The sequence below is a fragment of the Lepidochelys kempii genome, chromosome 18 (assembly GCF_965140265.1).
Source record: "Lepidochelys kempii isolate rLepKem1 chromosome 18, rLepKem1.hap2, whole genome shotgun sequence".
In the NCBI taxonomy this organism is placed as follows: Eukaryota; Metazoa; Chordata; order Testudines; family Cheloniidae; genus Lepidochelys; species Lepidochelys kempii.
This window is the reverse complement of record NC_133273.1, coordinates 16755059-16768254: the sequence shown is the minus strand read 5'-3', so window position 1 is coordinate 16768254 and position 13196 is coordinate 16755059. Positions and strand designations below refer to the sequence as shown.

The following is a 13196-nucleotide window of genomic DNA, read 5'->3' as shown; positions in this document are numbered from 1 at the left end:
TGACACTGCCCAAGACAAGAATCTGTCTCCAGGGTTTGGACAGCTTGGAGGCGGGGATGTTGTGCAAGGAGATACCTATAAGGCAGCTGACAGCTGGCTAGAGACAGTGGGGTGGGGAACTTTTGGGCCAATCAAAACCATCTGAATGTTGAAGGGGCATATTTGGGCTTCGTGTCAGAGAAACTGGGGACGAGCGAGTCACGTTCTCTGAGTAGCCCACCTGTCAGCAGTATTCGGGTCTAGATGAATATCCCACATGTTGCTGATATTCCTGGGGAGTCAGGACATTTACTGTTCATTCTCTAGCCCTACTGATATTCCAGAAGAGAGGCTGAAAGGGCTGCTGAGAGCTGTAGCATGATTGATTCTTGGGCAGGTCAGAGAAGCCATAGGCACCTTGCTAACACACCAGGGATTTCTGGGGTACTTGAAGGAGTGGGCAGGTACTGGGGAGCAAAGGGGGGCAGGGAAGCCCCTCATTGCTTTTTCATAATTACTTTGGGATCACTAAGCCATTTAAAAAACAATGTTTCTCCCAGAACACTTGACCTCATCATTGGCCGCTAACATGCAAAGGCCAGTCACCTTTGTAAAGTTCAAAGAAAGCTTCTCTCTCATCTTTTATGTCCAGCCGAAAGGATTCTGGGAAGAAGTCTTCCATCTTCAGTACCCTGTGGGAGAACCGACAATAAGCCAAAAAAACCTTTCCTGAGCCATACAGCCCTTTTTGAGTTCTCATCAGACAAGAGGTGGGGGAAGCAGGGCACATCTTACTGTAGACTTGGGTTATGGATTTTTTTCCCCTTGTCTTTTCCCCTTAATATTGCATCAAGCTCTTCGGGACTTTGGGACATGCAGCAGCTTGTAAATCAATATTGACTGTTTATCAGAGGTAGACAAGGATTTGGGCAAAACTAGAGCTTCTTCTCCAAATCTGAATAATGGAAAAAGTCCCAGGAGGGAATTCTGGAGAATATATGCTAAGACATGGCCAAATATTTCCTTAATCTCGACAGAATTTCTGTTGGCCTTGATGATGTCCTTTGCACACTAGGTTTGCTGCAAACTAACAGACAGGACCTCAGATAACCATGGCAGAGGTCGTTTGCGGTACAGATAAGTCTGCAGCAGAGGTGGTCATGTGCTGTGTCTGATATTTACAAAATGCTCTAGAGCTTTAGGAGTTCCCACCTCGTCTTTCACGGGGGGATTCATTACAACTGGTACCTTTGGGGATCAGGCATTTCCACAGTCCCAGGCATAAATAAAAGATGGATTCTTTTCTCTAATTTACTCCTTCAAGAAGTAAAAAAAAAAAAAAAAATCAACCCCCCACGGCTTTTATACCTCTTCTTTCATACTCAAAATAACCAAAGAGATTAAACCCACAGAATAGGTGGGTGACTACAACCCAATATTAATGCCAGTGAAGACACAAAAATGCTGGCACAGTTAGTTGGAGGAGTAAAACTGAACCCCAAAAAACTATGGACCAAGTTAAAGCCTACTAAAAATGTAGCACTCAGCATCCACCTCAGCTTAGATCATTTGAAGTGAAGACTAAGATCTTTAGAAGGTTGAAGCAGAAAACATGGACCATTGAACTTAACTACAGCTGAGTACTGGAGAAAAGCTACTTCACTCTGATCAGCCACCAAGGGCATGCTCCAGAATCCACTGAAATCAGTGGAAAGACTTCCATTAACTCCCAGTGGGCTTTGGATCAAAACATGAGGCCAAAAGATGAGCGGATGGAGGAGAGGAAAGAAGAGCGTACAAGACTTTAGAAAAGAAGAGAAAGCCTGGTGTCCCCAGAGCTGATTGTGCTGTACCATGTTGGGTTAATTGATATGAGACTCTGCATGAGTTAGTGTGATATCTAGTGAAGCCAAAGTTAAATATGGTGGCATACGATGGCTTCTTAAAACAATCTTCGCTTTGTCCATCATTAGTGGAGCTATACAAACAGAATTGGTTGGCTAGCTTAATGATTCTGAAAAGTTCTAAGATCAAAGCAGAGGGTGGAGTTCCATCAGAGCTTAATCAGAGATCAGTTTTAATCACAGGGTGGAGAAACCAAGGATTTCCATGATGGGTCTCACAAGCCCGTCTCTACCAGATGATTGCTCATCCCATCAATGAGGTGATCATCTATCCAACTTCTCCTTTATATGGTACCTCTCCCAAGTGACACGGGTTTCTATATTCTGGCTGTGTAATGCCCAAAAGGATGTGCAGTCCTTACTTGGCATTCAAGTTCTTGCTGATCTTGTTCATCACCCGCTCATACTCCCTCAGGTTGCCCAAAAGGCCAATCTTAGTAGTGAGGACCTTATTGTTGGGGATCTGGTAGAGAAGCTGTTCACCTGCATTAGAAAACAAAACATATCCTTCATGGGCCACACAGCCCGGGCTGGGACGTGGAGGTAAATCCTGCCTGCAGAGTAAAATTCCCCATCTGCTAAACGGCTTGCCGAGGAGCTGATATCTGCCCTGAAACCACAAGGGACAGACCACACACACTCCTTCTCCCTCACAGCACCTCTGTGAGTTTGCTTTGCCACAGTAGCAGCCACCCGGCCTGCCACTTACAGTGCAATGGTGATACTGTTATATACACAGGGCCAGATTGTCTCTGGTCCTGTGTGGGTGGGGAAGGAGCTTTCCTGTCCCCTCCCTTCCTCCCCGGTACCACCCTTCAGGGGACATCCATAGGATGACAAGATAATGCAGGCAGCGTGCTGGACTGGGGTGCAAGTGAGGAGGGCCAGGGTGAAGGTAGCACAGTGTCTCCTGCTCTTTTATCCATGCATCTGCCAGCAGAGATGTGTCATCCCAGAACAGGCACTCTGCCCCTGTCAAAGACTGGTGGAACGGCTGTCCAGGGGCCAGGAGGAATTCTAGCCTGCAAAGGCTTCCCCCTGCAGTTTGACCCCCTCCCACATCCTCTGCTTTAATGGCATAATCTGGCCAAAGAGCTGGCATGTCCCCACTGTAACTGCAGTGGCATGCCCAGACCCTGCCCATGGATTGGCAGGGAAAGAGTTAACCCACTCTGGCCCTGCCTGTAGGAATGAGCACAGCTGCATACCCTGAGTATAGGGATTGCTGGGATAGCAGGCTGGGCCAGCTGTAGTGCATTAATTCCCCAGCACCCAGACTTTAAGAGGGAGGGGCTGGGTGCTTTTTGGCCCTAGGGCTCCTAGGAGGGAGGGTATGGGAAAAGCCCTCCAGCTGCTAGTTTACATTTTGGCTGTACAAAGCCCCTCTCTTTGGGGTGAAATCTGATCAGGCACCAGGCTAAAGGAGGCCTTTGTGAGTTCTTGGTTTCATGCTCTTCCTGTGGGGAGTTTGGCTGGGCCCCAAGAAGCCTGGTTATGCTGATTAGATTTATCTCTAGGCCAGGGAGATCCACAGAATGCTTAGCCTGATCTTTTATATGGAGGTTTAGAGTTTTCAGGGCTCCTTAGTATCTAAACCCTTGTAAAGGGGCTTCTTTTCTTTCTGCTCGTTCACGTCCCATTTAAGGATAGCGAGCCTGTGTGAAATACTCCCCCTTCTAAAGCATCCATCCTTCCTGAGGGTCAGTTTCTCAGCTGGCACAAAGTACAGCAGCTCCCTTGACCTCAGGGGACATAAACCAAGTTATGCTAGAAGACAACATTCCCCTGATCTCAAGGTGGAGCTGCACTGCCAGGCCACCCCCTATGGCACTAGCTTTGAAAAGAATTCAGGTGTAGCATTGTCTCTTAGTAAGAGCAAGAGACTGGAAGGCAGCAGCTCTGAGTTGCCCTCCGTGCCACCTTAAGCAAGTCTCCTAGGCCAGTGGTATCAATCTGTGATTTGCAGAGCACTTGATGGGCTGCGGAGTCCAGGCTGACTTCATTTCCCAGCTGCTAGCACATGGGTTCAAACTCATCAGTGCAGCTGGGAATGAGGAGGGGCCACTGCTAAACAAGAGGAACCAAGGTTCTCAGGGACTAGAGCTACCAGTAGGCCTGGATCTACCAGCCGCCAGTGGTGGGAAGAGGACTAGGTAGCTGGGCAGCATGCCCAAGGGGAGTGGAGATCAGGCATGAGAGAAGCGTACGCAGCGGGCAAGAGAGAAGAGTAGATCAGAGAGGGAGTAGTGAAATGAAGAGCAAATTCAGCCATGTGTTTCACAGAGGACAAAGCACACACCATTTTAGAAAGTTCCAGCTTAGCTCCTCTATGCCTCAGTTTCCCTAGCGCGACACCAGCAGTAATAACGGCCACCTTTTGAAAAGCACTTGGAGGTCCCTACACACAAGGTGAAGCAGTATGATGCAAAATGCGCCTATTATCCTGGAGTGGCTTAGTTTGGGACTCTTCTCAGTACAGCCAGAAATAGCTGGGCTTGGAGTATGCACAGAGCAATCATTTCACTGCACAAATGCACCGTTTATTGGATCTAATGCACAAGAACTGCTCGGGAAAGTGTCTTTTCTGTCTCTGCCTAGAAGGCTGGGGGCATCACCTGGTTTGGTCATTGGGTGCTCTGTGGATATAATATTGGATTGAGTATGCAGCTCGACAGATAAGAGTGCAATCCACCCATGGCAGTACCAAAGTGATGCTCATGTTCTGGGTCTATATCTTTATACTGCCCCCATCACCATGGGGTTTGAGTAGTCACAGCGGCATCTTCTCCACCAAGGCTTCATGCGTCCATTGCTCCTGCAGAGGTGCCCTGCCAGGGAACCCAAATCCTCCTCCTCCTCCCTAACTCTCTCAGCCACCGCTTTGACCTCTTACCTTCTTTGAAGTTGTAATAGGTCTCTCGGCTCTTGGTCTCGCACCATTTCAGTTTGTAATCCTCCCTTTTGTTGTCATGGATACGCTGCCAGCCTTTGCTCCTGCAGTAGATGCTCACCCTGCGCGGAGCACAAAATAGCCAAGCAGCCACCACTTTTAATGAAGAGTTAATTAGCTCGGAGTCCTTCAATTCCCTGAGGTTGTCCCTAGAGGGCTGACTCAACAACACCTACAAGCCCTGAGGTGGGGGAGAGGGGGCTTCTCCCCTCTCTAGTTAATTAGAGTGTACCCTTGTGGGACTGTACTGGGGGTTTTGAGAGGTGATGATGATGATGGTACAGACTTCATTAATAAAGGCTGATCTGGTCAAATGGGGCTATTTCAATTAGGAGGGAAATGGTACTTGTGGGAGCCCTGGTTCCTCTGTGTAGTGGGTGACTTGGCAAGAAATCTCTGCCTAAGACTTCAGAAATGAGGGGGAAGAAAGAACAGCTACGTAGCCACTGGAAAAACGAAATGTGTTTGTAAACCCAGTGGGGTGGCACCGAAAGAGTTAATTAGAAAAGCCCAGGGAGCTGTAGCAAGGAGCCGGACAGGGCCCCAAAGTTTGCTCCTGTTCTGTGTCAGGTTCAAAATTGCAATTCAAAAAGGATGCTGGCACATTGGAAAGTTACAAAAATGACTTGAGGTGGGAGGGTGTAACTGTCTTCTAGCGAGAGGCTTAAGACGTTCAATCTATTTAGTTTATCAAAGAGAAGATTAAGAAGTGATTTGTAGGCTGTGATCAAATACCTGCAGGGGAATAGATTTTTGATAGTAGTCAGCACTTGAAGCTGGCAGGAAAAGGTATAACAAAATCCAATGGCTGAAAGTTGAAGCAAGACAAATTCAGACTAGAGAGAGGCTCAGTTTATAAACAGTGAGGATAATTAACCATTGGAACAAACTATCAAGCGCCAGGGTGGATTCTCCATCACTTGCAGTATTAAAATCAAGATTGGATGTCTTTCTAAAAGACATGCTGTAGCTAAAAGGAAGTTATGGGCTTGATGCTGTAGAGATTAACGAGGGGAGGGTCTAAGGCCTGTGCTTTGCAGGAGGTCAAACTACAAGATCAAAATAGTCCCTGCTGGCCTTAAAATCTATGAATCTAACTACACAGAAGTCTCTGGGGAGTAGAATGACTTACAGTCCAGCCCCATTAGCACCACCAATGTAAAAGAATGGCCCCGGCGACTGAGGGTCCTCCGGCTTCTTGTCTTCCGGCTGATCTACTTCAGGGGCTGTTTTGTGATTTGTTTTATTCCCTTTGGACTTGGCTTCATCCACCAGCTCCACTTCAGATGCACTGGAAGCAACTGCAAGAATTAGAAAGAGGGAGACTTGAGCCAGGTTAGTGAGGTCTTCTCTATCTCAGCAGAAGCTAGCAATGGAAAAGCACAATGCTATTAAGTCCCCTAGTTTATTCAATGGCCAGTGCAGGGCATGGTCCCTAGATAGAGGAGGGATCGGATATTAAACCGATGGCAGGTGTGTGTGAACAAAATAAAAAACTGGAACAGGGCAGAGATTTACAGGAAAAACTTCTCCTAAATCTGCACTGGGCTATGGTAACACTCTTACTCAGTATTCACAGAGGTTATAGTAGATGCAAGGTTTTACAGTTAAAGCACTCAGCTGGGACTCAGGAGATCTGAGTTCAATTCCTAGATTTGCCACCAAGTCCCTGTATGATCTTGGACAAGTGACTTCATCGCTCTGCCTCAGTTTCCCTCGCTATAAAATGGAGAATGGCACCTCCCTATTTTAGCAGGTGTTGCAAGAACAGATTTGTTAATGCTTGTAAGGTTCCCAGGTATTATAGAGATGGGGCCATAAAAATGCCTATCACTAAATTATTCATATCAGAAATGCAGGACCACAGAGTTGGCGGGAGTGTTGCACAGGTCGGGAGTGAAGAATAAGCCGCTACATTACGACATTGACTACTAGCTAGGCTAACCACACTTCGAAGCAGATGATCACACGTCTATTTGAAGCCTATAGAATTTCGCTGTGCATGCAGAAAGTGACAGCTCTGAGGTCCTGTTCTCAGTGATAGGCAGCCACGAAATGGAACGGCACGAATTAATTGCGGTGACACGACTATAGGAGTTGTGTGGGTGGGAATGAGAAACGTTCAGCCAGCTTCAGACTGGTAACTAATCAGGTCAGGGCTTGCCATGGTTCTGTTACTGATTCTCAGATGCTAAGGCTCAGATGCTGATGAACTGGCAGGGGATAATAATGATTTTCAGAACAAAGCTAATGAGATCTGCCCTGTCTTCAAGAGCTGCAGTGTGATTTTCTGGAGAGAATGACGAGGCTCGTATCTAGTGCCAGCAATCAGCAGACATAATTCTAACTTTTGGCCCTTTTGGGAAGGACAGTCTTGTGGGTGAGGCACTAGACTAGGACTCAGGAGAGCAAGGTTCCATTCCTGCCTCTGCCACAGATTTTCTGTGTGACCCTGGGCACGTCACTTATTCTCTGTGCATCAGTTCTCCATCTGTACAATGGGGATAACGATTTTTAGCCCCTCTACTGTGTGTATTGTCATTCTAGACTGTAAGGTCTTTGTAACAGGGACTGTCTCTTATGTGTCTGTACAGCACTTAGTGGAATGGGGTCTTGAGGTCAACAGAGGCCTCTAGGTGCTATTATAGTACCAATAGATAGCCTAGGGTGGATCATTTTGTTGAATAATTAGAAAACGCTGGGAAATAATGCCCTGGCATTTCAGCTACCATACCTAAGGCTGTTTGCCAGTTACTTCTCTGTACAGACCAGATACAGAACCTTGATGCCATGAAAGTTTCCAAAACTGATCACTCATTGTTCCAGAACCCCCGCTGCCAGGCAACCTCATAAATGCAAAGACGTCTGATTCTCTGAGAACTTGGAGTCTCTTGGCATTATTCATATAGCACCTGATCCTGTCAATGGGAATTCTGATATTGACTTCAGTTGGGACCAGGAGCACAGCCACAGTGCAGCTGTGGAATAATATCCTCTGTTTCCCAGTAGATCAGGGAAAAGATTGATATAAATGTAACTCCAATGATTTAGGCCAGTTGAAGGTCTGATTCTGAGGGATTATCAAACTAAAACAATCACAACCTGAATCAAACCATAAATAAATCTACTGGGGCCACTTGGAAGATCTTCAGCCATACTATGAATGAATAGTCTAAATTGTCTAAAGGTGGGAACCTAAATGAAGTCACAAATCTAGACATTAAAACCTCCCCCTTTCCCGGGAATATGAGGTAGCTGAAGAAGGACTGAGCCCAGTTTTCAAATGCAGGTGCCTTCATTTGGATGCTCACATCAGCAATTAGGCAAGTAAATGCCCCATTTTGTATGGTAATATGGTAAATTACCCAGTGGTAATTTGTGGCTCAGTAGGGGATGCCCACGTTTGAAAATTGGATCCACAATCTATAGACCCTCGAAAGTACTTTGAAAAATGACTTGGGTAGAAACTATAAATGATTTGTTGTTTTTTACTCTTGTGACTGGATATTGTTACAAAATTCTTGAAGAGCAGAGTTTTCTACCCAAGGATTTGGAAAAATAAGTCCCTGTGTTTACTATCTCCTTAATTTGGAAACGTTAACACTGAGCTTTACACCTTATAAATTGCACCACGATACTACGGTGATGGGTATCTTATACGTGCATGTAACAATCACAATTTGTTGTTGTTGTTATTATGCCATCTACTAAGCACAAAGAAAGAATAGAAGGAGGGAAAGGGGTGGGTTGCCTACTGCATTTGTTCTTAATGCCCATGATTTTCAGCAATTTCTTTCCGAAAATACACCTGAACTTGCTGCCTCCTAAATATGTGGAATCTGTAAACAAACAAGACAGAGATGAATCTGTTAATGCTAAATGTCGTTTACCACTGGTGACTCAGCATTACAGCAGTAAGCCACACCTGATACCTTCTTTGGAGATTAGCCCCATAATTCAGATCAGGACCCAGATCAGAATTTCCCCAAAGTCCAGGAGTGTTCAGATCCTGGGTTTGGTCCATCTCTAGTTCTTCGATACGGGATAACACCTGGCAGTGAAAACGTTCACATCTGTGGCCCCCTTGCACAGCAGTAGGGTGGGTGTGTTGTCCAGGAATGCCATTAACAGCACCCACTTGCTCCTGCTGTTACCAAGAGTGGCTAGGCGCAGAAAGAGGAGGGGGTCAGAGACAGCAAAGACAGGCAAGCAAATAGTCAGTAGCCAGAGACAGTACAATGGGATGACTGGAAAGAGGACCAACCCTGTGACAGGTGTGGCCCAGAGATGCAGGCTGTAATTTAGTCCTTAATCCATCTCTTTACTTGATATAATGGAATTTACAAGAGCAAGGAATGACTGGTGTGAATGAAGATTTTAGAATTAAACCCACTGGGCGTTTTGCCAAAGCCAGGACTGAATAAATCCGTCGTAAAAAGTTTGGGATTCAGATTATGACTCTCTCATTCTCAGTTATGCTGGGCCATAGGTGGGCATGGCACTTGGTTGGCCCTGCAAAACCTTCAGATGCTGGTGGCCTCAAGGGACCAGGGTGATCACAAAGTGAATTTTTGGCTGATGTTTTTATTAGAAGTCAGGTCTTCCACCTTGGGAGGCAAGAGTTTAAGTGCCTGGCCCAGTCCTGGGTTCATACTGTTTGTTTTGTGGCTGCTGGCCAGTCTCCTGACACGCTGGCAAATATTTGAAAACAAATAAGTTTATTTGTTGGCTGAAGGATACAGTTTATGGGAAACACATTATTATAGAGGTCTGAGACTGTGCCCCCAGCTCTCCCACCCAATTCATTATTCCAGATAAAAGCCATCTCTACTATTGTGAAGTCAGCTGTAGCCCATGAAAGCTCATGCTCAAATAAATTGGTTAGTCTCTAAGGTGCCACAAGTACTCCTGTCCTTTTTTCCTGTGTATACTTGACAGCACATGTAGGGCTTAATTCTGCCATCGTGCAGAACATACATGCTCACCAAAATAACCTGTGTGCAGTGCAGAGAGAAGGGGTCCACCTGACACCCCCTCCCAAAAAATAATCTGTGAAAAGTCTGATGCTTGCCTCGGGCCCCCTATGCCAAGAGTTGTGTGGGGCATTTGAGGAGCAGGAATGATGTTTATATAGAGACCCTATTGCCCCATCAGTGGCTTCCATGTGTCACTCACTCACTGGGGAGTGACCAGTCCCCCTCTGTGCTGATCCACCAAGGAGATGAGTTGTTACAGCCCCCAGCTACAGCACCTTGACCTTTTAGCTCAAGCTGTAGCTTCTTCTGCATTTAGCTCTGGAAATCCCTGGTGCACTTGCTCGGAGGGCGGCCATCACGTATGCACACCCCTCCCGCTGCACCATTTATTCACATCCCTCCCAGTGGTGGTTTGTGCAGAGGGTTACGTGTGGGTGTGTTGAATACATTTGAAGCTGCTACTCCTCCTTTATTCTCACAGGCAGATTTTGTGGCTAATGGGTGGGAGCTCTTGTTCCTGTGTGTGCGGGGGAAGCAGTTAGGCAATCGAGATTAAGAGCGGGAGACCATTCAAAAAGCCCGACTTCCCAGCAAGGCTTTTGAATCTTATGCCCTGCCACCCTACAGTAAAACCTGACTTGGGTCCAGTCTGCTGCAGTCCCAGCAGGCTCTCCTCTGTCTCTCTGAACTGATCAGAATTGTAGCTTTGTGCATGGAAGACCCCAGCACCAACAGAAGTGATATTCTGTCAGCCAAGTCACACAGGAGAGAGATTGTAGGTTTCTTGCAGTTGTTCAAAGTCTAAGAACCAGGTCCTGAAAATTTCACTGGGCGCTTTGCCTGAGCGTAAGGGCTGCTTGTGAGGAGCCCATGAAATGCATCACGGCAAGGGGTTTGGGGTTTGACATACATAGACCAAGTGGCCTACGAGGATGGTGGTGTGAGACCTTAGGTCAGTTCAGAGTGACGGTCTCTCATGGCAGTCAGGGACTGTGGAATGTGCAGGAATATGGACTGAGGGGACTGCAGACGCAGTACTCAGCTTTAGCAGACAAAAGAAGTAAAGTGCTGCGCAGAAGAGAAACTGACTGAGTCACATGCATCGTTTCTATGCTTCCAAAGGAACCATTGGGATTCTTGGCTAGGGAAATGGTGGAGATGAGGAGGGTTAAAGTTGTAAAATGGGGGTGAATCCTGGGGAAACCACCAAGGACTCACAGGACCCACCTCTTCAAATACCCTCTGCACTGACTATATTGTGTTTTCTGTGAGATCAATTATATTGGGGGGAGTATATTGTGTATTGCTAATATGAAACTCTCAGGGGAATGGGTGTCACTCAATATTGGTGTACTATGAATTTTCATGATATGGGCCAAAGTTTTAAAATCGGGTTCTCTTCCCCCCCACCCACCCACACACACAAATATTAGTGTACACAATTAATGGAAATCAAGTATTTATATGTCTAACTGGCATTGATTGTGCCTTTAATTTTGCTGGGGCAAACAAAGAGGAAGTGACACAGTAACACGGGTTTTTCAAAATTGGGTCATACACATTCACGTGCTCTCTCTCTCACTTTCTCGCTGCTATCAGTAATGGAAATCCTGTCTCCTAACTGTTTAAGGAGCAATTGTCACTAATGTGGTGAAATCTCTGAACACTATGTGCCAAGTAAACTAATCAAGGATCTCTAGGAGAACATTATCTGACCAGAAAGAGTTCCAAACAGGTTTTCATTAGGTAGTTCTGAGGAGCTTCTTGGTCAGATAGCATGCAATTTCTTTAACAAGCATTGGCTAACAAAAGAGGAAAAAAGAAATCTTTTCTAAACATTAAACATTAAGGTCCCACCATTTATTGCACAAACAGGGCTTGATTTACTACCATTTTACTCCAGTTTCGTGCTGCTGCAACCTCTTTGACTTCCGAGAAATTATTCAGCTGTATTATGGAAGAAACACAATGGCGAATCAAGCCCTTGGTGTTTCATCTGCATAGTGCTTGTAACATTATACTCTCAAAAAATGTGTATTCCATCTCTCCTACCTGAAAAGTATGGGGGCCTTTTGATTGTTAAGAAGGGTGGGAAGCAAAGCAAACTTTTCTTGCAGACATTTTTTGTTAAGGCAATCGATGGTGCATCTGCATCGTGCCCTGAAGCCATAATATCTAAAAGTTGGGTTTAGTGATCATAATGTTAGTGTGATGTTATCGGTGACTCTGATTTAGGCTGAAGAAGATGGGAAGGGGTTGTTAGGTGGATAGTAGCCCTGAAAGGTTCGTCTTCGTATTTTCAGTTCTCTAATAGAATTGGATCTGCATGCAGATCAGGTACCAGTATAAATACGTCACCAAAGGGGTGTGATTTTTAACCACTATAGTTATTCTGGTACAACCCCTAGAGTGAAATCAGTTATACTGGGATAAAGGTGACTTATACCAGTATAGCTTATTTCCCTTCCAGTATGTAAACAAACTACCGTAATGGAAGCACATTTATACTGATATACCTGTGTCCATGTCTCGTGGGGAGGTTTGTACTACTTTAACAATACGAGTACAGTTAAAATGATGCAGCATTTGTATGCAGCCCTAACAAAACAGAACACTCGAATGCCACATACCATATTGTCACTTTCAACAAAAAAAGCAATCAACCAACTTGATTACAAACTAACAACTTTTTTGTGGACAATTTCTAGCTGTTTAATCTTCACCTTGTATAAACACACTCTCCAAAACAGGTTAGCAGGAGAAGCAATTAATTGAATCAAGGGAATTGATTGGCTTAGAATCCAGATCCTTTCATGCCTGGGGAGGCTGGTTTGAATCTTGACCAGGCCTGTGAATCTTGTCCAAAGGCCTTTTCCCAGTGGTGATCTATTATATGTGAAAAGAGTTGGTGGTCTCTGTCCAGTACCATTCCCTGTGCCCAGGTGTTCACATCACAAAAAGCCACCACTATGTTTGTCCCTCTTATCTGCTGTCCCAGCCAAAAAGACCAAGGAGTGAATGGGCCATGCAGACTGAACTTCATATGTATCAAAATAGAGAGTTGCCTGAACTGCAAAGTTCAGCTCTGGATCTGGACTTATCCAAAGTTATGGGGTGTTGAGCAATGAGGTTTCCGAAGAGTTTGGGGCCAGTTATGAAGTTAGGCTCTGGATTCAGAGTGGAAATTGCCCAGAACTCGTGTGTCTTCACTCCTATCCAGTGACTTTCATCTATCTCTATCCAAAACTTGGACTGGACACCCAGCCTCTGTTTATTTCCCCTGTCTAAAGAGCATCAGGGTCTTACTGCCTTCACTGCAGCTAGCTACCCCCTCCCAGGTGCTGGAACTAGGGGTCCTGAGGGTGCTGCCACACCCCCTGGGTTGAA

The 13196-nt window shown here is 45.7% G+C and overlaps 1 protein-coding gene across 5 annotated transcripts in view; it reads right to left on the bottom strand.

Annotated features, from left to right (window-relative positions):
• Nucleotides 1-13196, bottom strand: part of TTLL10 (tubulin tyrosine ligase like 10) — a 159713-nt gene that overhangs the window by 24864 nt on the left and 121653 nt on the right. For all 5 annotated transcript variants that reach the window (XM_073316740.1, XM_073316743.1, XM_073316739.1 and 2 more), the window contains 4 exons: nt 5966-6134; nt 4777-4895; nt 2246-2366; nt 586-671 (listed from right to left, as the gene is read on the bottom strand). In XM_073316740.1, coding sequence (XP_073172841.1) covers nt 586-671; nt 2246-2366; nt 4777-4895; nt 5966-6134 — 495 coding nt within the window. The remainder of the gene's footprint in view (nt 1-585; nt 672-2245; nt 2367-4776; nt 4896-5965; nt 6135-13196) is intronic.